This window comes from Ursus maritimus, unplaced genomic scaffold (genome assembly GCF_017311325.1).
Source record: "Ursus maritimus isolate PB19 unplaced genomic scaffold, ASM1731132v1 scaffold_1, whole genome shotgun sequence".
Classification (NCBI taxonomy): Eukaryota; Metazoa; Chordata; class Mammalia; order Carnivora; family Ursidae; genus Ursus; species Ursus maritimus.
The window spans coordinates 59,171,834-59,195,633 of record NW_024423343.1 but is presented as its reverse complement, the minus strand read 5'-3'; the positions used below and the strand labels follow the sequence as shown (position 1 = coordinate 59,195,633).

The 23,800-nt window shown below is 38.1% G+C and overlaps 2 protein-coding genes across 7 annotated transcripts in view; one reads left to right on the top strand and one right to left on the bottom strand.

Moving 5' to 3' along the window:
• Nucleotides 1-12,184, bottom strand: part of METTL8 (methyltransferase like 8) — a 90,145-nt gene extending 77,961 nt beyond the window's left edge. The window contains exons 1-2 of one of the 5 annotated variants that reach the window (XR_005838511.1): nt 8,903-8,923; nt 8,110-8,177 (exon numbers count right to left, since the gene is read on the bottom strand). The gene's annotated coding sequence lies outside the window, so the exon portion shown is untranslated. Of the gene's footprint in view, nt 1-8,109; nt 8,178-8,902; nt 8,962-11,955 lie in introns of those variants that run through there. The other 4 variants (XM_008687109.2, XM_040643998.1, XM_040643983.1 and 1 more) reach the window with 4 other exon arrangements.
• Nucleotides 12,185-12,285: 101 nt separating this feature from the next.
• The window catches only part of DCAF17 (DDB1 and CUL4 associated factor 17), a 43,640-nt gene continuing 32,125 nt past the window's right edge, over nt 12,286-23,800 (top strand). The window contains exons 1-3 of one of the 2 annotated variants that reach the window (XM_008687112.2): nt 12,286-12,762; nt 13,170-13,273; nt 21,197-21,287. In XM_008687112.2, the coding sequence (XP_008685334.1) occupies nt 12,637-12,762; nt 13,170-13,273; nt 21,197-21,287 (321 nt within the window). In that variant the 5' untranslated portion in view covers nt 12,286-12,636. The remainder of the gene's footprint in view (nt 12,763-13,169; nt 13,274-21,196; nt 21,288-23,800) is intronic. The other variant, XM_040643981.1, reaches the window with a different exon arrangement.

Below are 23,800 nucleotides of genomic sequence, written 5' to 3'. Positions count from 1 at the left end.
TTTTTAAATGACCTAATAAATATTTACATTTTTTCTTAGGTTTAACTTCTAATACCATAAATACTGATAACTATGATACATATAAACAAAAGCTCTCAGGGGTATAATATTTCAGTGTCAAGGGGTCCTGTGACCAAAAAGTTGGAAAACCACTGCCTTAGATTAATTTTCTGGGGTGACATGGAGAATGGAAAGTCCACTAATTCTTTTAAAAAAAGAGTATGATGGCTTACTTAAGTATTTGACTTATCATTTTGGCAAAGTGAAATGTTGTGATCGGTAATGTGCAAAAACAAGCATCCTCACACATTGTCAGGGGAGACACACTGAGCGGCCTTTCCTGAGGAAACTTTGGCAATACCTATGAAAATTCTTTTTTTCGGGGGGAGGGGCAGAGGGAGAGAGAGAGAATCTTAAGCAGGCTCCACACCCTGCATGGAGCCCCATGTGGGGCTCGATCTCACAACCCTGAGATCATGACCTGAGCTGAAATCAAGAGTCCAATGCTTAACTGACTGAGCCACTCAGACACCCCATTTCTATGAAAATTCTTAAAGAATAAATTTGATGAAAAATTCAATTTCTAGAACTATATCCTAAGAATATATTCAGAAGGATATAAGGATTTGTTACAGCATTGTTGTACATTATTCTGAAAAACTGCAAACCATCTAAATAGCCATCTTTAGAAAACTGACTAAATTAAGGGAAATTATGTAGCTACTTAAAAATGTTGCTTTTAAACCTAAATTTATTGATATGGAAAGAAGTCAATTATTTATTAAGTGAGGAAAAAATCAGGTACAGAATAGTACCTATAGTAAGATCTCATTTTTAAAAATTAATTTATATAACAACAAATATACATATGCATAAAAAAAGTCTGGAAGAATTAATAGTTTTCTCTGATTGAAAGGCTCAAGGAGAGCCTTCTTTTTTATTAATACGTCTCAAAATGTTCTTTTCTTTTTCTTTGTAAGTAAACTCAAATAACCTTTACACTCAGGAAACATAAAAATATTTTTACAATCACTAAGTATGTAAACTCTACACACTATCTATGGGTAGAGGATTCATGCTTGGAAAGGAAGGGGAAAAAAAGATGGTATGGGCAGTAGTGATAGTAACACTCGAAAAGTGTCAAAATTTCTTTTCTAGCAGTCACCCATTTACATGGAGGAAAAGATGCCATGGAATCTGTGGGAGCCTGGTAAGGGGACCCAGACAGGGGGCTGCGGCCAGTTGGATCCAGGACCCTAATACCCTAGGGCCCAAAAAGTTCAGAGAAAGACTAGTTTTAAAAACTCTGATCTGTTAGACCACATAAGGCTGACAACTGCAAATGCTCAGAAGGTGGGGGCAAAGAACCCCGAAAAGGGAAAGAAATTACTGGAAAAGGCAAAGAGTAGTAGGAGGAGGTAGAAAACAAATAACTCACTGTAGAATACCAAATTCCAGTCATCTAGAAACTTCCTATTCACCAACTATGGCAGGTACTTGCCACATTGTTGTCTGACATATGGCTGCTCTCTCTTTCCATTTGGTAACTGTGTTTTTGGTATGCCAGAACCTTTTCATTTATAGTACTTGTTAATCATCACACAGCAAACACAGATGACACACCAGTCAGGTCTGCCCAGCCTGGTCTCTGAGGCCAGCTCCTGGGAAAGCTCGTGCACCCTCTGCTGGTCAGCTCCACTCCAGGACAAGAGGATCTATGTCCTAAGGAGACAACAAATCAGAGGGATACACTTTTGTGTTCTCTATACACCTAATTTCACTGAAGAGTTTGGAAACTATTTCCTCAAACTGCCACCTGAAGGAAACAATTCCAGATAAAAAACAATGCCTTCCTTTGTTACACCAAAGAAAAACATCATAAAAACTAAAGTGCTATAAGAAAATACACCATCAAAGGCATGTTAAATTCAAATGATTTCATCTTATTACATAATTAAATAAGTAAAGGTGTGCAACACCTAATCTGACTATAAAGCTTCATCAGAGTCTCATTCTGGTTGAAAGCCTGAGAATTACTATAACAATAATATTTGTATAGGTTTTACAATTTACAAAAAGCCCTCACATTCATTTTCACATCTTATCCTTACAACAGTCCTATAAGCAAGGGAGGAAGGCAGGACAAGCATTTTTGTTATCACCATTTTACAGATGTGGGACATGAGGCTCAAAGAGGTTACATGAGTTGCCTTGTTCACACAGCTATAAGACCCCATAGTCCAAGCAGACTTCCTGACTCCAAACTCTTTGTTCTACTCAGTACACTATTATACCTGAGCTGCTAATGTATAAGGAGTTTCCTATTAGAGTTGGTATGTATTTCAGGCAGAGAAGTAAAAGGCCTAAAACATGTTTTTATATACATTTTTTAATAATACATTCCATTTTGTTTCAAAGGTCACAAAAATTTTAGATGCTGACCCCTACATCTGAGGGATTCGTCCCGTAGGCTATACTTTGTCCTAAAAAAAATCCATTTAACAAGGGGAGTAGACATTTTAATAAGAAATTTACTGAAAACCAAATAAAGTTAACTTCAGAATTTCTGTATGTGGCATGTCTATGCCCATAAAAAGTAGATCCTGCCAGGCTTTGTAACTTCCGCATTTACTCCGTCAATACTATTTATACAGCATGAAACAGGGGGTGGCAAATCCACCAGTTCTGGCCCTGATTCCTCTTGAATCTTTATAATCTTAATAATTTCCCCCTTATGAAAAAAGTATTATGGATACTGTACTGTTGGAGTGCCAAACTAAAAATCATTATGCTGACGAAGATTCAGTAAAATTCAGCTATAAACACAGAGCTCTCCAAAACTAAAGATCAAAATAAAGTAGTAATGATAAATGGAATCACATATAGTATTTGCTATATGCCAGGCATTACTTTAAGTGCTTTACATATGATAACTCATTTAGACCTCCCAAGAACCCATTTAACAGGTAAGTAAATAAGGCACAGGGAAGTTAAAGTAATTCTAGTTACTTAGCATCCCCAGGTTGGCACAGCTAGTATGTTGTGAGGCTGAGATCTGAATTCAGGCAGGTTGGTAATCGAGTTCATCTTAACCACTAAAGTTATGCTGCCTCTGTACAGTGGGGTCTACCATATTCTTACTGCATTTTTAAAGCAAACTTTTAATTTTAGAACAGTTTTAGATTTACAGAAAAGTTGCAGATGGTACAGAAAGCTCCCAAATTCTAACATGGTTTCGTTTCTTTTTCCTTCCTTCCTTCCTTCCTTCTTTCCTTCCTTCCTTCCTTCCTTCCTTCCTTCCTTCCTTCCTTCCTTCCGAGAGAAAGCATACATGCCCAATTGGGGGTGGGGGAGAGGGAGAGACATAATCTTAAGCAGGGTCCAGACCCAGCACCCAGCCCATCGCGGGGCTTGATCTCATCACCCTGAGATCATGACCAGGCACCCCTCTAACATAGTTTCTACCATATTATTAAAATCTTACATTATTAGCATGGTAATTTGTTACAATTAAGAAGGTAATACTATTACATTATTATAAACCTAAGTCCATACTTTGTTCAAATTCCCTTCATTTTCATTCAATGTGTTTTTCTCTCATAGAATTCCATCCAGGGCACCACATTATATTTAGTGATTAGGTCTCCTTAGGCTACTCTTTGGCTCTAATAGTTTGAGTTTCTTTGTTTTTGAAGACCTTGACAATTTTGAGTAATACTGATCAGGTATCTTGTAGAATGCCCTTCAATAAATACTTTTGAGATATTTTTCTCATGATTAGATTGGGGTTTGGATTTTAGGGGGAAAAAACCCCACAGAAGTAAAGTGACACTCTTATCACATCATATCAAGGGTATTCATGACATGAACATGACTTATCATGGGTTGATGTTAATCTTGATCACCTGGCTGAGGTGGTGACTGACAAGTTTCTCCACTGTGAAGTTATTCCCTCCCCTCATTCCACAGTGTATTCTTTAGAAGGAAGTCACTATGCACAGCCCACACTTAGGGAGTAGGGAGTTATGCTCCACCTCTTTAAGGGCAGAATATATACATATATTATTTGGAATTCTTTTGCGTGGGAGCTTTGTCTCTTCTCCCCCACTTATTTATTCAATCATTTGTTTCTATCAGTATGGACTCATATTTATTTTAAACTGTGGACTATAACCCCATACTATTTATTGCTCAAACTCTTTGTTTTGGCCATGAAGAGCTCTTTTTTCTTCTATAGTTTCTTTCTACAGTTAGCTCCTGTATCCTTTTGACATACTCCCATCATTGTGTTTTTGTTTTTGGGCACTTTTTTACTTTCTGGTACTATAAGATGTTGCAGGCTCATGTTGCATATTCCTTGACCCAGTCCTAGAATCAGCTATTTCTCCAAAGAGTGTTTGTTCCTTTTACTGGGGAACAGACTGGGTATTGGGTGTGCTCCTTGCTACTAGGCTCCTTATAGGCCCTCTCAACTGACAAAAGAAGGAAATAGTTGTAGGTATACTAAACCTTGTATAAACACATGTCTTTATAAATGTTTCTATATGTATCCATCTCTATCTATAGCAAGCTAGAGTTCATACTTTATCAACCAGAGTACAGTGCTTATGTACAGTTCCTATTGTCTTTAGTTTTAGTCTTATTTTCAAAGTTACTTAGGTCAGCACCTTTTCCTTGGCCCCTTTCAGTGAGGTTATTACATACATTTGTAATATAGTTAGATTCTTTTATAAGTCTGCCTTCCATCCTGAACCTTATTTCCCCTTATTTATTTTTAAAATTTTGCCTATGTCAAGACTTACTCTTTGTGCTGCAGAACTCTATGGATTTTAACAAATACACAGTGTCATGTATCCACCATTCCAAAACCATGAAATAGTTTCACCACCCTAGAAAAATCCTCTGTGCTACCAAATCAACCCTCTCCCTTCCCTAAACTCCCTGTTTCAGTTACATTTCTCTAACAGAGAATGTACTCAACATCATTGCTTCTCGTCCTTTCCCCTGACAACATGTTCACATTTATAAACTCATGTAATTCTCACTTCAATCCTGAGTATTTCCTCTTAGCGGATGGTTGAATGAAACTCAGGAAGAATAAGCAGCTTGGTTAAGATCTCACTAAGTGCTGGTGCTGGCACTACAACTTGTGCCTTTTGACCCCTGGTATGATGCTCTTTCTACTATACAACACTGCTTCCTTGTTTCCAGCTGGAATGGGGATGGTTATGCAGGGAAACAAGAAGAGAAGACAGAAATGGTGGTAGTGATCATATCTTACATTAATGGAAGCTTCTACACTAAAAATACTGAAGTGGAATTCTAGTTTTGGTAATTTGGTGAACTGACACCCCGAAAACCTTTCTGTTATAAAATACTCCCAAAGGCAGAATAAATAGATTAAAAAAATACATCTTGTTAAAATATATCACTGAGCCAAAAAGAAAGAAAAATCCTTGGAGATCAAAAGCTAGCAAAGGTCCAGAAAGCTGAGTGAGAACTGAAGTGACCAGCTGCCCAAATCCCACAATGCATAAAAAACAAACATATCACAAAAATTTATCAAAATAAACTCAATCTCATTTTAACATTAGAAAATATATTTAGGTAATTCACCACATTATCAGATTAAAGGAAAAAAATTATATTATTACCTCAACAGATACAGAGAAAATAGTTAAATTCAACACCCATTCATGATTAGAAAATCAAATATACAAGACTTTTAGCACATATGGAATGGAAGAGAATTTCATTAATCTGCTAAGGGTAGTTACCAAAAACACTGTTATACTAATGGTGAAATATTAGAAGTATTCTGTTTATAAACATGAATAAAACAAGAATGTCCATTATCACTGGTTTTATTCAACACTGCATTTGAGGTTCTGGCCAGCACAGTAAGAAAAGTGTAATAAATGGTAATATTTGAGAAGGAAGCAATAAAACTGCCAGTTTCCTGAGGACATGATTATCTACATAGAAAAATCCCTCAAACCTTACAAATGACATTTTTTTTTTTTAACAAATGACAATTATTACTACTAAAGATAAAGTCTGGCAAGGTTGCTAAATAAAAGACCAATATACAAAAAGAAAATTTGCATTTTTATGCACTAGCAAAAATATAGTTAGAAAATCTAATTTAAAAATTTACCATTTATAACACTGACCAAAAATATAATGTATTTAGGAAGTTTGAAATATGCAAATCCTTTAAGAAAAAAATTATAGAACTTCATTGAAAGACACTACAGATCTAAATAAATGGAGAGACATATGGTCTTCATAAGTAGGATAATTTGATATGGTAAAGATGTTAGTTCTCTTCAAGTTGATATACAGATTTAATGCTATACCAATCAAAATTCCAATAAGGTTTTTTGGGGAACTGAAGCTGATTTAAAAAGGTATATGAAAATGCAAATGGCAAAAAAGAAATAAAATACTCCTGAGAAAAAGGAATAAGGTAGAGGAGTGGCCCTACCAGCTCTCAAGCCTTACTACAAACGCGGTCAGGTATTAGCCCAGGAATAGAAATAGAACAAGAGAACAGAAAACAGAGCCTAGAAACAGATCTAATTATGAATGTAAACTTGATATACAACAGCGTTAGCACTGCAGATCTATGAAGAAATGAGGGCCCTTCAAAAAGTGGTTCTTGGACAAAGTGAGTATTTATGTAGGAAAAAAAAAACTAGGGATAATAAATGGGTGTTTGTTTAAGCTGCTAAATTTGTGGTAATTTGTTACACAGCAATACAAATATACTCTTTAACATGTATAAGGATGTCTATAGCAATACCTTTCTAGGAATAAAAAAACTTGAAAGAAACAAAAGCCCAGCCAATAGAAAATGGATAAATTATAGTAAATTCAAACAACAAAATACTATATAGCAGTAAAAATAAATGAAATGAACTATAGGTACTTTGTCAAGTGTTGAAGAAACAATGAAGAAAAAATAGGCAAGTTGTAGAAGAGTACATATCTATAGTATGATTCAATTTATATGATGTTTGATAACACTCAAAACTTAACAATTTTTTTTATCTTTTAAAAAATATTTTATTTATTTATTTGAGAGAGAGTGAGAGAGCACAAGCGACGGGAGGGGCAGAGGGAGAAGGAGGAGCAGACTCCCTGCTGAGCAGGGAGACTGATGTGGGACTAGTTCCTAGGAACCTGGGATCATGACTTGAGCTGAAGGCAGACGCTTAACCGACAGAGCCACCCAGGCGCCCAACAATATTTTATTTTAAAGAGGAAAGAGGGATCTGGGAACTAGGAGAGGCACAAAGGAGATGTCAAAGTTGTAGCTAATGTTCTGGGTCTTTCTTATAAGTTGATGATAAATATATGGGTATTCATTTTATAATTATTATTTATAAATTATGCTATGTTATCAATACATGTTTTTTAAATAATAAAATAATTTTAAAATAAGAATAGTTTACAAACTTTACTATCAACCTTTAAATCTAAATCTTTCTGGATTTTATATATGCATGAATGTACTTCATGTTCAAACAAATATGAAAATATACAGAGGAAAGGAAACATAAGAACCAAACTTGTGGTCAAAAGCCTCAATAATTTAAAAATAAATTTCCAAAAGTGATTCTCATCTAAACTATACCAATTACCTGTTAAATAGTCTACTTCACTCTTGTTCTTAAAGGGAATGTCCTCTCACTAGTGATTTCTCCGTCAAATTACCACGGTCCAACATGCTCTGACTCCTGAACCTCTGGGACCTGAGTTTATTTCCCTCTTCCCACATGTCCTAACCACAGAACAGATCCTAACATTTCTTAGCATTAATGTCTAAAAAGCTGATGTGTACATTTAATAAAATGCAGGTATTGCTTCCTAGCCATCGCATCATAAGTAGTTCCCTGCTTTCCATTTGTTCTGGGGAGTTTAGGGATGCTTATTTGTGGTTCTGCCTAACATGATTTCACTTGAATCTTTTCTTTTCTTCATTGTTAATATCCACTACATTAGAAGTCTTATCAACTCTACTTCCAAAATACATCCTGAATCTGTTCATTTCTTTCCATTTCTCCTGCTACCACCCATTCCAGTCCAAACACTATCATCGCTTACCTGGACTAAATGAACAGCCACCTGTCTCCTTGCTTCCATTCTTGTCTCCCCACAGTACATTCTCCACACTATAGGCATAAAGATTTTATTATAACACATATGAGATCATGTCACTCTTTTTCTTCAAATCCTCCTTTGGCTTCCTATTACAACAGAATAAAATCTAAAATTCCTTCCAGCCTACCTCTCCAAGTTCATTTCCCTCATGCACACTAAAGAGCCACACTGGCCTGACAGTTTTAGAAAAAAACAAGGCTATTATTGCCTTGCAGACCTTGCATTCAAGCATTTTTCTGCCTGGACTACTCTAACCTCAGTTCTTTGCAGACTGACTCATCCTCATCATTCAGGGCTTAGCTCAAAAGTCCAAACACCAAAAAAAAAAAAAAAAAAAAAGTCCAATTTCCAAGAGGCCTTCTCTGACCACTCTGACAAAAGCAGGGCTTCCAACCACACTCTATCAAGCACACCACCCTGTTTTATTTTCTTTACAGCCCTTATCACTACCTGAAATCTTATTTTAAAAATCTATTTATTTATTGTCTCTCTCCCTCCACATGTAGGGATCTTGTCAATCCCATTCACTGCTATACCCTATGCCAAAATAGTTCCCAGCATAATGTACATGTATATAATCACGTGCTGACTGAATGACCTCTTGTGGTTTTGGTTCAAATTTGTCTCTGAACAAGTGTTCAAGTTTAATAACCTGAATGCTTTATTTGGTTATACTATGCTTCTTTAAACAAAGTATATGAACAAAAAGCATTTTTATTAACTTCTAAATTCATACCTCTTCTTCTCTGTCTTTAAAATATCAGGGTAGGGGCTCCTGGCTGGCTCAGCCGGTAGAGCGTATGACTCTTGATCTTGGGGTCATGAGTTCGAGCCCCACGTTGCAAGTAGAGATTACTTGAAAAAATAAATTTAAAAATATATTTTAAAAAAATATCATGGTAAAGATGGTTAAGTATTCTGTAAACACATCGGCACAGACTGAAAAAGAAAAAAACAAAAAAACAATGTTTGTTTTATGGCCCAAATTGAGAAGTTATTTTCAAATCCTAAGCTAGGGATATCTGTGCATGCCACTGACCTTCAACAAATGGAAAAAAATATCTACTTTATAGGTAGAACTGCTGGGGATTTAAGTTTTTAAAAAGTTATTTCCTCTTATGAACATTGTAGCTTCCTACTGATTTAAAAATAGAGACTAAATCTGCATGTATGTTAAAGGTCTTAGTTGTCAATAATAGATTCCATACATTGTCCTTAGACTAGCCCATTTATTCAACACACATATGTGTCCTTAGTATACTGCCTAAAATGTGGTCAGTGCATATGTATGTGGAATGAATAAATGGACTACTCTAAAAACAATATGTTGGGGGGCACCTGGCCAGCTCAGTCGGTAGAACATGCAATTCTTGATTGGGGTTGTGAATTAAGTCCCACGTTGGGAATAGAGCCTACTTAAAAAAAAAGAAAAAAAGAGGGGCGCCTGGGTGGCTCAGTTATTAAGTGTCTGCCTTCGGCTCAGGGTGTGATCCCAGAGTCCCGGGATTGAGCCCTACATCAGGCTCCTCCGCTGGGAGCCTGCTTCTTCCTCTCCCACTCCCCCTGCCTGCGTTCCCTCTCTCGCTGTCTGTCTCTCTGTCAAATAAATAAATAAAATCTTTTTTTTAAAAAAAGAATAAAAACAATATTTTGGGAAGACAAACAACAATTCTAATATAGTGCTGCAACCAATGTATGCAGAGTAACATGTTAGAAGAGGCAAGACTGTAACTAAAGTGAAGGGGTCAGGAAAAGTGTCTGAGTGGAGCTGTGATACCTGGGATGAGTCGTGAGGTAAACAGGTAAGAGAAAGAAAGGAAGAGAGCTCCAAAGAAAATATGAGATGCAAAGATACATTGGCTTGAGCAAGTGAGCAACACGTCAGAACTGCAATAGCAAATGTTAAGGATGGACAAAGAAATAAGGCTGAAAGTGTGGGCAAGATGCAGATAACAGTGCCTTGTATACTACATTAAGGGATTCAGATTTTGTCTTATAAGGCACCTACACAGACCCCTAGGGATTTGTAGATGTAGCCCCAAGGCTATGTTTCTCTTAGAGAAACCTTTTATTTTCAACTTGATACAAATAAAAGACAAAAATATTTTTTAAAAAGGATAATCTGGACAATGTGAATGGCCACCTTTTAATTGATTACTGTCATAAGATTTCAGTTCACATGTTTGTGTTTAGCTGTGCGCTGGCAAACAACTGGTACCATTTGTCATTGGCACAGGTTAATGAGAAAGAAATGGGAACTACTTTATGTAAATGATGGTGTTTGACAAGTGAAGGTCAAATGAAATCATGATACATTGAACAAAGGAAAGCTTTGCAGTGGTTTAAATAAAGAAAAGAGGTGAAGGCATAATCTCAACACAAGTACAAAATGGACAGGGCTTTTGTAAGGAAATTATACTACAGAGGACAGTGAACATTTGCTTTTGGAACATATTAGGTCCAGCAAAAACAGTCTCATTGGTAACAAAGAATAAGTATTCGTTTGAATTTGTTTTATAATTCTGCTTCATTTAACTTATAACTGGGAGTTATAGTTGTGTAAGATATACAACATAAGGAGTTTATATATAGTTTTATATTTGCATATATTTAACATACTGAAACTATTTTAAGTTAACAATAGAGAATCCTGGGTATCTACTCAGGCTTGAGAAATTTTGTTCTGGGGATTGGGAGCCACTGAAAGATTTTAATAAGGAAACGACAAATTTGTGCTTTAGAAAAATCACTCTGGCAGCAGTATGGAGGGTTGGAATTGAAAGTACTGAAGCAAGGCAGGAAGGAGGCTACCTAATATAATAATGTGATAAAACGGTGAGGCCCTAAATTACTTAGGTGATAAAAAAGGTGACGGATAGGAGTTAGAATCAAAAGGACTTGGCTGTGGATGAGGAAAGGAGGGTATCCAGGAGGACTGCCCTCTGTGTGAGTTGGTGGTGAGATAAAGACCACAGGAAGACAAACAAGTGAGGGTGAAGGAGAATGAGAAAAGAGAGATGATGAATTTAAGTCAGCAATGATTTGAATTTCATTTCATCCAAAGAAAATCCAGTTCTCTTTTCTGGGTCCCAGTTTTCTCAGTGACAGCTGCATTCATGAATTAACAAATTAACTATTATAGCGCGCTCTAAAAATACACATAGCACTCCACAGTATGCTGTAAATAAGTCATGAAAAATCAGCAAAACCCCAGGCCCTGAAGGAAATTCAGCAGGGTTAAAAAGAGATGTGACAAATGTCTACTAAACACTTGAATTGTGACCCAACGCGCTCTCCCAGTACTGTACTCTGCTCTGTCAGTCAGCGGCGATCACTCCCTTGCCCACGTAGGAACAAGAGGTAGCATGCCAAGCCCACGTGGGAGATGGAAAGACACCACCCTCAAGGGACGTGCAAAGCAACGGGGCACACCTAGTGCATGATTACTGAAAATAACGTAGGGGTAGTTGACCAAGTTACCTTTTACTTAGAGGAATCAACGTGTAATATCTTAGTCCGATAAAAATGTAAACATTTCACATTTTATTACCAAAAGAAGAAAAAGGTGAGAGGAAGGAAAATAAAGCCGTTATCGTGAAACAAGCCTGTCTCCGCAGGCCACAGAAGGGCGAGCTCTGGAAAAGAGTAATTCAACCCTAGTTTGGTGGGAATGCCAGCATCTTCCACCACTAACTCATAATACAATAGCATAATGTTTACAGACCCCAAATGTTTAACCGTCAACCACAACGTCCAACGTGCGACTGAGGGGAAAGCCGCGGGGCGTACCTTTAGCACGGACTCTGCTTTTGGGGGGGGGGGTCGCACTCGACACAGCGCCCCTCTCGGCACCCGGCCAGGGCCTCCCAGAACGAAAGTCGGGGAATGAGGGCACCGGGGCGGCACGGTTCGCACAGTAAACCGACACCAGGAGGCGGTAGCACAGTGCCCCCGAGGCTCGGCCCCGCGCCGCGTGCAAAGCAGGAAACGGGTGTCTGTCGCACAGCGCAGCCTCCGCCGGACCGGGCCGGGCGGGGCCACGGCTGGTTGGAGGCGGGGCCGGCGCAAGAGCTCTCTTCCCGCTGCCTGATGGGAATTGTAGTTCTGGGAACTAGCTAGGCTCCCTCAAAGGGCTCTGGGAACTACACTTCCCGTTGAGGGAACGGCGCCCCAGGCCGCGCGTTACGGGGGCGTCACACTGCCCGCAACCAGGGTCCAGAGCTGTAGAGTGTTTGAGGGGCAGGCTGGAAGGGGGTGTCTTTTCCTCCACTCTGCGCTCAGGCGGTGCCGATTCCGCCTTATCTCGCCCCACTGCCTTGCGCTCCTTGCCCGGCTCCCCGTGTCAGCTTTTCCTGGGCCCGTCAAGGAATTGGGGCCTGGAGGTTCGGAGGTAACGGCCGCTGCCTGGCGCGGGAGCGAGGGGCGCTCCCGTCTTCAGCCCAGCCAATCCCGCACCCGGCCCTTGCCTCCATGGGCCCAACTCAGAAACCCAACGTGTGCCGCCAGCTGAGTCGCCGGGCGCTGGGCTTCTTCTCGCGGGATGCAGGCGTGGTGCAGAGGACGAACCTGGGCATCCTGAGGGCGTTGGTGTGCCAGGTGACGCCGGCGGCTGGGAATGGGGCCAAGGGCAGCGGGGCGACTAGTGGCCAAGCCTCCTGCCGGGGTGCAGTTTTTACGCGTTAGAGCCCCTTTTTAAGAAGATCACATGTGACGAGCAGGGGAATCCAGGCACTGAACCTGGGGAATTAGTAAATAGCTATTAATAGAACAGCCAGATGCTTTTAGTTTTAAGCTTCTTAGGTTCTTCCTGAGTACGAGCTTCCTAAAATTTGGTCATCTCGCTTAACACGTGGGGGCAGAGTGAGGAAGATAGGAATGTAATGTTTTAAATAACGTGCGTGAGATTACTTTGAAAACTGTAGATTTAACTATCCCACCTAAAATTGGTGCATGGTAGAAATTTAAGAGTTATTCCCTAAACCAAAATTCCTTGTGTCTTTCAGGAAAGTACTAAATTTAAGAATGTGTGGACAACTCATTCCAAGTCACCTATAGCCTATGAGAGAGGAAGAATATATTTTGACAATTATCGGTGCTGTGTCAGCAGGTATCTTTTTGATGAACATTTTTGGTGTAATTCACCTCACTGTTAATCTTAACTAATTTTTATAGAACCACATGCTATATCAGCACTTAATGAAATAAGAAGAATGAAAAAATGAGCCCAAAATAAGAATAGATGGTAAAATGGGTTGTAATTTAATAATCTTGTTAAATCCAAAGTTAGAGGTTTCATCTTTGCAAATATCAATTTAAAATGAATTTACTTTAGAGTGCAGGCAAAATAATGGGTTGCTCAGGGTATGGTATAGTGTTTTATTGTACTTAGAAGATATCAGAGTCAAGGGAGCCAGGTATCTAATATTTAGATGCTGCTTTAGAGAAGAATTTCTTTGTGTTTTTTTTTTAAGATTTTTATTTATTTATTTGAGAGAGGGACACAGAGATAGCGAGAGAGAGCACGAGCTGGGAGGAGAGGGAGAAACAGGCTCCCCGTGAGCAGGGAACCCTATGTGATGCTGGATGCTCAATCCCATGACCCTGGGATCATGACCTGAGCCACCCAGGCACCTTTCAAGAGTTTCTATGTTTTGTTTTGGAAGTATTTGCCTTTTTTTTGGTTTAAGAGAAAATTTTCAAACTTGTTTCAGAGAGAATAGTATAGTGAACCTCCATCTACTCACTACCTAGATTCAAAAGGAATCCAGATTTTGCTGCATTTGCTTATCTATCCCATTGCCCCCTTTTCCTTGACCTTTTTACTAAGTATTCTAAAGCATATTCAAAACACCATGCCACACTTAAGTTTGCTTCTCTAAAATATATGGATTTTTTTCTTTCTCTTAATAGCTTTTATTAAGATATAATTCACATACTAAACAGTTCACCCATCTAAAGTATACAATTTAATGGTTTTTAGTTTATTGAAATTCATATTCAATGATAGGAATTTTGGTGAACCATTGTGGTTCATATAGGCAACCATCACTACAGTTAACATTTTCATCACCTCAAAAAGAAACCCTATTCCATTTAGTTATAGCCCCATCAACCTTAGCCATAAGCAACTGCTAGTATACTTTCTGTCTCTGTAGATGTAGTTTGGAACATTTCATATAAATTGAATCACATAGTATGTGGTCTCTTTTGTGATTGACTTCTTAGTAGATTAGCACTTTATTATAAAAGGATGTATATAATTCAAGAAGAGCCAGATAGAAGAGATTTGTTGGTATGTGGGAAGGGGTACAGAATATCCATGCTCTTTGAGCATACTACTGTCCCTAAATCTCTATGTGTTCACCAACCCAGAAGTTTCTCTCCTTTGGCAATATATACATTTAGTGCTATTCATTTCCTTCAAGCACTGGTTTTTGCTGCATCCCACAAATGTTGATATATTTTATTCATCTTCATTTTGTTAAAAATATTTAAAAATTTCTCTTGAGACTTCTTTGACCCATGTGTTAATTAGAAGTGTGTTGTTTAATTTCCAAACCTTCTGGGATTTTTCAGCTTTCTGTTATTGACTTCTAATTTATTTCCATTGTGGTGTGAAAGCATACTTTGTATTACTTCTACTCTTTTAAATTTGTAAAGGTGTGTTTTATGGCCCAGATTGTGGTCTCTCTTGGTGAATTTCATGTAAGCCTGAGAAGAATGCGTATTCTGCTATTATTGGATGAAGTATTCTCTAGATGTTAGTCAGATCCAGTTGATTGATAATACTGTTCAGTTCAACTATATTCTTACTGACTTTCTGCTTGCTAGACCCACCAGTTACTGACAGACATGTTGAAGTCTCCAACTATAATAGTAGATTTGTTTCTTCTTGTGTTCTATCAGTTTGTCTTACATGTTCTGACACTGTGTTGTTAGATGCATACACATTAAGGATTTTTATGTCTTCTCGGAGAAGTGACCCCTTTATCATTATGTAAGGCCACTGTTTATCCCTGATAATTTTTATTGTGGAAGTCAACTTTGTCTAAAATTAATATAGCTACTCCAGCTTTTCTTTGATTAGTATCTGCATGGTGTGTCTTTCTCTAGTCCTTTACTGTAATCTGCGTCTTTATATTTGAAATGGGTTTCTTGTAGACAACATGTGTTTAAATCCTGTTTTGTTTTGTTTTTTAAAGATTTATTTATTTATTTATTTGACAGAGAGAGTGAGAGAGCCAGCAAGCACAAGCAGGGGGAGTGGCAGGCAGAGGGAGAGGGAGAAGCAGGCTCCCCCACTGAGCAGGGAGCCAGATATGGGGCTCAAACCCAGGACTCAGAGATCATGACCCGCCATGAAGGCAGATGCTTAACTGACTGAGCCACCCAGGAGCCCCTAAGTCCTGTTTTCTTATCCACTCTGACAGTCTTTGCCTTTTAATGGGTATATTTAGACCATTCACATTTAAAATGATTATTGATATAGTTGGTTTAATACACTTCCATATTTACAACTATTTTCTGTTCATTGCCTCTTGTTCTTTTTTTTGTCTTTCATTCTTTTTTTGTCTTCTCTGCTTTTAATTGAGCATTTTATATGATTCTACTTTCTACTTTAGCATATCAATTATACTTCTTTTTAAAAAGTTTTAATGGTTGCCTTAGAACTTGGAATACATATTTACAACTAATCTAAATCACCTTCAAGTAGCACTATACCTCTACGTGGGTAGTGTAGTTACCTTATAATAGAGTATTTCTAATTGCTCCCTCCTGCCTTTTATAACGTTGCTGCCATTCTTTTTACCCATAAGCTATATTCACTGAGTATCTTATTGCTGTTATTATTATGAACAAATTTTTATCTGTTAAATCAATTAAGAATAAGAAAAGTAAAGAATTTTATTTTACCTTTATTTATTCCTTTTATTTATTTATTTATTTTATTTGAGAGAGAGAGAGCGCTTGCGTGCACATGCACATGAGCAGGAGGAAGGGCAGAGGGAGAGGGAGAGAATCTCAAGCAGACTCCCTGCTGAGTATGGAGCTGGATTCAGGGCATCATCCCGAGATCATGACCTGAGCCACTTAACTTACTGAGCCACCTAACGTTCTTTCTTTTTTAAGGTAGATCTGAGTTTCTGACCTATATAATTTTTCTTCTCTTTGAAGAACTTTTTTGAACATTTCTTGTAAGGCATATCCACTGGCAGCACATTCCCTCAATTTTTGTTTGTCTGAGAAAACCTGATTTCTTTTTGACTTTTGAAGGATAACTTCTTAGGATACAAAATTCTAGATTGGTTGGGTGCAATATAATGATTTATAAGAAATATATATTTGGATGTGATGTGATGAGCACTGGGTGTTATATACAACTAATGAATCATTGAACATTATATCAAAAATTAATGATGTATATGTTGGCCAAGTGAATTTAAATTAAAAAAAAAAGAAATATATATTTGGTCATTCAGATGACCAAAAATATATTTCTCTGATATATTTGCTCTTCATCTACGGTTCCTGAAAATCTTTAGACCCATAAAGGTAAAGTAGGTGTCTTGTTATTAATGAAGCTAATTTTCAGACCCCACCCGAGTGTAAAGGCTTGTTGCCTGGAGGACCAGCCATGTGATTAGAGGGTTGGAATTTTTGGTCCCAACCCCTGACCTCCAGGCAACAGGGGAGCTGGAGGTTGAATCAACCAGTGGCCAATGACTTAGTCAATCACAACTATACAGTAAAGCCTCCATAAAACCTCAAGAGGACTGGGTTTGAAGAGCTCTGGGTTGGTGAACACTTGGAGATGCAGGGAGAGTAGCTTTCCTGGAGAGGGAATGGATGCTTCATGCCCTTTTCCCATACCTTTTCCTATGTATCTCTTCATCTAGGTGTTGATTTGTATTCTTTATCATATCTTTTAATAAACTGGTAAACATAAGTAAATGTTTACCTGAGTTCTAGGAGCCACTATCAAATTAAAAGAAACTAAGGAGAAGGTCATTGGAACCCCAATCTGTAGCCCATGGGTCAGAAACACAGGTAACAGCCTGGGGGCTTGGTGACTGGCATCTGAAGTGGGGGGCGGAGAGCAGTCTCATTGGACTGAATCCTTAACCTGTGGAATCCGATGCTATCTCCTAATAGATAGCATAGGAATTGAGTTGAATTCTTGGACACTCTGCTGGTGTCCGAGAATTGCTTGGTGTTGCGTGTGGGAGAACCCCCTCCCCCCATATTGGAATTGGGTACAGGAATCTTAAAAGACTGTAGGTGGGGATTGTTTCATCACCTTAAATATTTTACTTCACTCTCCACTTGCTTGCGTGTTTTCTGAAGAGAAGTCCAGTGTAATTCATATCCTGTTCTTCTTAGATAAGGTGTTTTTTCTTCTGACTTCTTTCAAGATGTTCTCTTTGTTTTTGATTTTCTATAGTTAGAATAATATATACCTAGGTATAGATTTTTTGGTATTTATCCCCTTTGGTGTTCTGTAAGCTTTTTGGATTTATGATTTGGTGCTTGTGATTAATTTTGGAAAATTCTCAGCCATTATTATTTCAAGTATTTCTTCTGTTCTCTTTTTCTTATCTTTTTAGTATTCCCATCATGTGTACATTACACCTTTCTAATTGTCCCTCAGTTCTAGGATATTGTGTTCTGCTTTTATCATTTTTTTTGTTCTAGTTTGGGACGTTTCTGTTGACATATCTTCAAGTTTACCAGTCTTTCCTTGGCTGTGTCCAGTCTACTGATGAGCCCATCAAAGACATTCTTATTTGTATGGAGTTTTGGTTTTTAGCGTTTCCTTTTGATTTTGTTTTTAGGTTTTTTTGTTTTGTTTTGTTTTTGTTTTTTAAAGATTTTGTTTATTTATTTGACAGAGAGAGAGCACAAGCAGGGGGAGCGGCAAGCAGAGGGAAAAGAAGCAGGCTCCCCATTGAGCAAGGAGGTTCTGATGTTTGCTTCCTCTCTTCAATCTTTGCATTTTAGCATCCCTTGTAATTTTTTTTTTTTTAAAGATTTTATTTATTTATTTGACAGAGAGAGAGACAGACAGCGAGAGAGGGAACACAAGCAGGGGGAGTGGGAGAGGAAGAAGCAGGCTCATAGCGGAAGAGCCTGATGTGGGGCTCGATCCCATAACGCCGGGATCACGCCCTGAGCCGAAGGCAGATGCTTAACCGCTGTGCCACCCAGGCGCCCCCCTTGTAATTTTTTGTTGGAAGTTGTATGTGATGTAAAAGGAATTGTGGTAAATGGGTCTTTAGAGTGAGTTTTTATGTTTGTCTGGCTAGGGATTAGGCTGTGTTTGTTGTTTCCTGAAGCAGTAGGTGTCAAAGGCTAAAATTTCTTCCAGTGTCCTTGTTTTTATTTGCCTAGTACTGATTCCAGTGGCTTACTCCTGCTAAGCTGTGATTTTTGGTATTCACCTCTCTTTCTAGTTTTGGGGGCAGCAGTTTGCTCTGTGACCTTAATTCTCTGATGAAACTAAAAACAGTTGTTGATTGTGTTTGTTCAGCTTTTTTTCTTGTGAGGACAGGAGTGATGACTTCTAAGCTCTTTACATGTAGGATCAGAAACCAGAAGTTAGGGAAGATAGTTTGAGATTTGTCCTGAAGAGGGATCCTGCCAACAATCTTTTTCTGATTTGAGATTTGTTCTGAGGAGGGATCCTACCAACAATCTTTTTCTGATTCTCTCTGACAATTTAGCCAGCCTACAATTCAGCCTGTATGGCCAGTGAATCTATAAATTTCTTCCCATTTGCCTTTTACCACAAACTCCACTGATTTTGAGAGTGCTCTTAGGCTAGGACTTCTCCACACTCTGCTGCAAATGAAGTCAGTTGCTCTGGGAAGAGAATAGGGCTATCTGCTCTAAGGCCTGCTTCTTCCCCCCAGGCAAAATCTTTAAGCCCAGGCTTTAAAGTTGGTAGTGGTGGGGTGGGGGGGGGGAGTGTGGAATCAATGGCGTTCTTCTCTTTGAGTGACTCCCCTACTCTAAAAGCTGAACATTTGGAGTTGAGGCAAACATTTGCCTCAGCTTTTCTTGCCTTTCTTAACGTGGAACCACTGCTTTATGAGGTGGGCTAAGGGTAATCACAGCCTCTGTATTCTTAGGCATGTCACATCCAAGGTAGAGTTGGGGCTAGGTGGGAGAAGGAAGCCCCACTTTTTGACTGCACTCACCCAGGACTCAGCCCCAGCAACAAGCAGCTGGGAGCTACATGAGAAATGCTGTCATCCTGGTCCCCCATGAAGGTGGCCCTCTGGGAGCTGGGGGTAGAGGGAGTCCTTTGCTCTCAGCTATACCAGTCTGGAGTAGTTTTCATCTTGCTGAGCTAAGAAGAGTATGGAGGGACCACATCCTAGTTTGAACATCATATACTCTCTTTATGCTTACTGAACTCTAGTAGATGTTTTTGAATAAATGTCTCTTTGTTTGCTGTATGCCCCTAGGACCATTTCCAGAGACTTTAAATAGTTGTCCTTTTACAGTTTTCACCAGTGTTCCTGGAGAGGATGCCCATAAAGCTCCTCATGCAATCATGTTGGAAGTGGATATCTGGACATTTCTTTATATGATCATAATGTCATTACCACACCTAATGAAATTCATAATAATTCTTTGGTATTTAATTTAATTTAATGCCCATTTCGTAACTTAACCAATTTAGAGGTGTCTGCTTTAATTAAAATAAATTTAAATCTGCGTAGGTCGCATTGGTTGGTGATCTAATAATAAATAGTTGTAGTTCTTTACTATGGCATTCAGGGGTGTTTTACCCATAGTTTAGAATCACCCACAGTTTAGAAGTTTGAGCTTGCTTTCATTCCTGTGAAATTGTTTGGTTTAAACCTTTGAATCAGAGAACATCAAAGGTGGATAAAATTGTCACTCTGAAAATTGTTTCTTATTTTTTTTAAAGATTTTTATTTATTTATTTATTTATTTGAGAGAGAGAGAGAGAGAAAACACAAGCAGGGGGAGTTGGCGGAGGGAGAGGGAGAAGCAGGCTCCCTGCTGAGCAGGAAGCCTGACATGGGGCTCCATCCCAGGACCCTGGGATCATGACCTGAGATGAAAGCAGGCGCGTAACCAACTGAGCCACACAGGTGCCCCTGAAAATTGTTTCTAAACAGTAATTTAATTTTAAAGTTAATCAGTTAAAAAAAAGAAAAATGTCTATGATCACATCACGGTAGTAATCAGGGAAGTATAAACTAAAGTTAAGGGACTATTTTTCACATAAAAAATGTAGTGTTCAGTACTGGTAGAGGTACAAACTTCTTCAACCTTTCTGAAAGGGAATTTGGGGGGCACCTGGGTGGCTCAGTCGTTAACCGTCTGGCTTCGGCTCATGGCGTGATCCTGGTGTTCTGGGATCGAGCCCCGCATCAGGCTCCTCTGCAGGGAGCCTGCTTCTTCTTCTCCCACTCCCCCTGCTTGTGGTCCCTCTCTTGCTGGCTGGCTGGCTGTCAAATAAATAAATAAAATCTTTAAAAAAAAGGGGGGGGGAATTTGGGAGTAAAAAAAACCCTAAAGTTATTTCCTTTTTTACCCACTAATTTTCATCCTAAAATGAATAGACTCTTTATCTAATTTTCATTTTATAATATTAAAATAACAGTTTATGAACCCCATGGAATTCAGAGATATTCACAGTAAATGTCCAAGAGTAAAGAAAGAATTCAATATGATCCAATTTTAGAAAAAAATATGCAGGTAAGTATATGTATATAAAGAAAAACCAGAAGGAAATGAACCAAAATGTCAATAATGGTTATTTTTGTAATCTTATAGCGTTATAATCTTTTTTATTTTTCAGATTTTCTGTGAATTTTATTGTGAATTTTGTGATCAGAAAAAAAAATGTTAACATTTAGTTAAGTAAAGGAAAGCAAAATAGCAAGTTATATCTTGGTATTCCAAATCTCTGAAAGAAAAAAGTCACTCAGAGCTGAGCAAACACTGTTTCAGTTATCAAGAAGAATAATCATTCATTTTTCTTTTCTCCCAGCATTGCATCAGAGCCAAGAAAACTTTATGAAATGCCAAAATGTTCCAAGTCAGAAAAAATAGAGGATGCATTATTATGGGAATGCCCAGTGGTAAGATTTGTTTTTAGCGTATTTGTTTCCAACACATTTTTAGCCTAAAAGAACTGATTATTGTTAATATATATAAAAAGGAATAAAGCTTAAAAATCATAGTAATTCCTTACTCTTGAAAGGAGTCAAGAAGAGAGTATATCCTTTGCTTTTTTTTTCCTCATGAAATAGTTTCTATTTTTAAAAATTATACATTAATATCATGAAGGTATTTTAAAACTTTGATGCCATTTGTAAATCTTGAAAACTGAAAAAAGTTATGAACTGGTTAAAAGTTTTATAAGCAATGTAAGCTAGTTTAGGGTTATTCTCAATGTTTAAGAGATCATTCCACTGATTTAAGAGATCATTCTATCAAAATATTAATTTAGGTGACAGTTATGTTACATGGCTCTTTGAAAGTAGATTCTTATGAGTTTCCTCCATAAATCTTGTTAGGAAAATAATAAGTCAAAAATAAAAAATCATAAAAATACTTTAAAAATAAAATAAAATAATAGGCTAAACTCATTCCACGAGACAGACCAGCATTTCCCTCGTGTGTATTTTTCAGAAGACTGTTTTAGTAAAATGATAACATCTTATACTTGCTAAAGGGCTGGGAGAATTGAGTTGTAGACAAAAAAAGTGGGATATTCTGAACTTAAAAGGTGAAAAACTTTATATAATTACTTCTTAGAGCCTTTAATGATAGTGTACAATAATACTAATGTTCATGGTGATTTTGACAACCATTTTCCAAAATTCTCTTGATCATAGGATTCCTTTTTTGAGGTGTATTTCTACATATTGGTTTTCCATGGGATCAGTGCTTTAAGAACAGCACTTAGGAAATGCTGCAGCAAATTAATCAGGTCTTTGAATCTGGCTGGTTGTCTTTTTTAGGAAAAATAGAAATTATAATACGGGACCAAAAATAATGTTTAAAGGATAAGAGGCTATGCTTTGAATTTACTGTTAAAATTCTTTCTCTCTCTTTTTAAATACTGTTGTTTTTACATAAAATTATAGTTTTCCAGAGCTGCTGCTTTCTTTTTCCCTAGACACTTAAGCGCTTTAAAAAGAGACACCTTTTTAAAAATCAGAAAGTTTTAAATCTATGTTTTCTTCCCTAATTTCTTATTGAAAGCTGAAAATAACTGTTGTGCCTCCAACATTTAAAGCCTCTTATTTTTTTTTAAAGATTTTATTTATTTAATTTATTTATTTAAGAGAGAGAGAAGAACATGAGCCAGGGGAAGGGCAGAGAAGCAGACTCTCACTGAGCAGGGAGCCAGACATGGGACTCGATCCCAGGACTCTGGGTTCATGACTTCAGCCAAAGGCAGATACTTAACCCACTGAGCCACCCAGGTGCCCTCTAAAGCCTTTTTTTTTGTTTTTAAAGATTTTATTTATTTATTCGACAGAGATAGAGACAGTCAGTGAGAGAGGGAACACAAGCAGGGGGAGTGGGAGAGGAAGAAGCAGGCTCATAGTGGAGGAGCCCGATGCAGGGCTTGATCCCATAACGCCGGGATCACGCCCTGAGCCAAAGGCAGACGCTTAACTGCTGTGCCACCCAGGCGCCCCCCTCTAAAGCCTTTTAATCCATTTTCATTTGTCGGGGAAGGAGGATGACAGATTTCTTAATTGAGAAAAGTTTTGAAGACACCAGTACAAAAACACCAAAAATTTAGAGCAATCCTTGCAAAAATAAAGTTTCTAGTAACCTAATTCCTTTTTTTTTTTTTTTTAAGATTTTATTTAGGGGTGCCTGGGTGGCTCAGTCGTTAAGCGTCTGCCTTCGGCTCAGGTCATGGTCCCAGCCTTCTGGGATCGAGCCCCGCATCGGGCTCCCTGCTCAGCAGAAAGCCTGCTTCTCCCTCTCCCACTCCCCCTTCTTGTGTTCCCTCTCTCGCTGCCTCTCTGTCAAATAAATAAATAAAATCTTTAAAAACAAATAAATAAATAAATATTTTATTTATTTATTTGAGAGAGAGAGATAGCGAGAGTGAGAGAGAGCACGAGCGGGGAAGAGAGGGAGAGGCAGGCTCCCCATGAGCAGGGAGCCCAATGCGGGGCTCGATCCCAGGACCCTGAGAACATGACCTGAGCCAAAGGCAGATACTTAATGGACTGAGCCACCCAGGTGCACCCTAGTAACCTAATTCCTATTCTCACTTCTCTTCTACCATTTTCTTCTCATTTGAAGTTAAGCAAGATTTTCCATTAAGAAAAACCAAGAAGCATACCATATTGTTGTTAACATACTGATGTGAAACCACCTTTAAATCAGCACCGTTGTTTTTCTGAGACCATGTGTGAAATACAACTTTTGGTTTAGGAAAATAGCTCAAACCTATTACATATGCTATTTCAAATTCTTCTTTTGGAGATGATACTTACATAAGACACCATAGAATAAAAATATTTATATCATTGCATGTGATTTTAATGTAAGACTTCTAGTAGTTAGTAAGTTTCCACACATACACACAACCAAGAAACAAACACAAGAACCTTGATTCTTT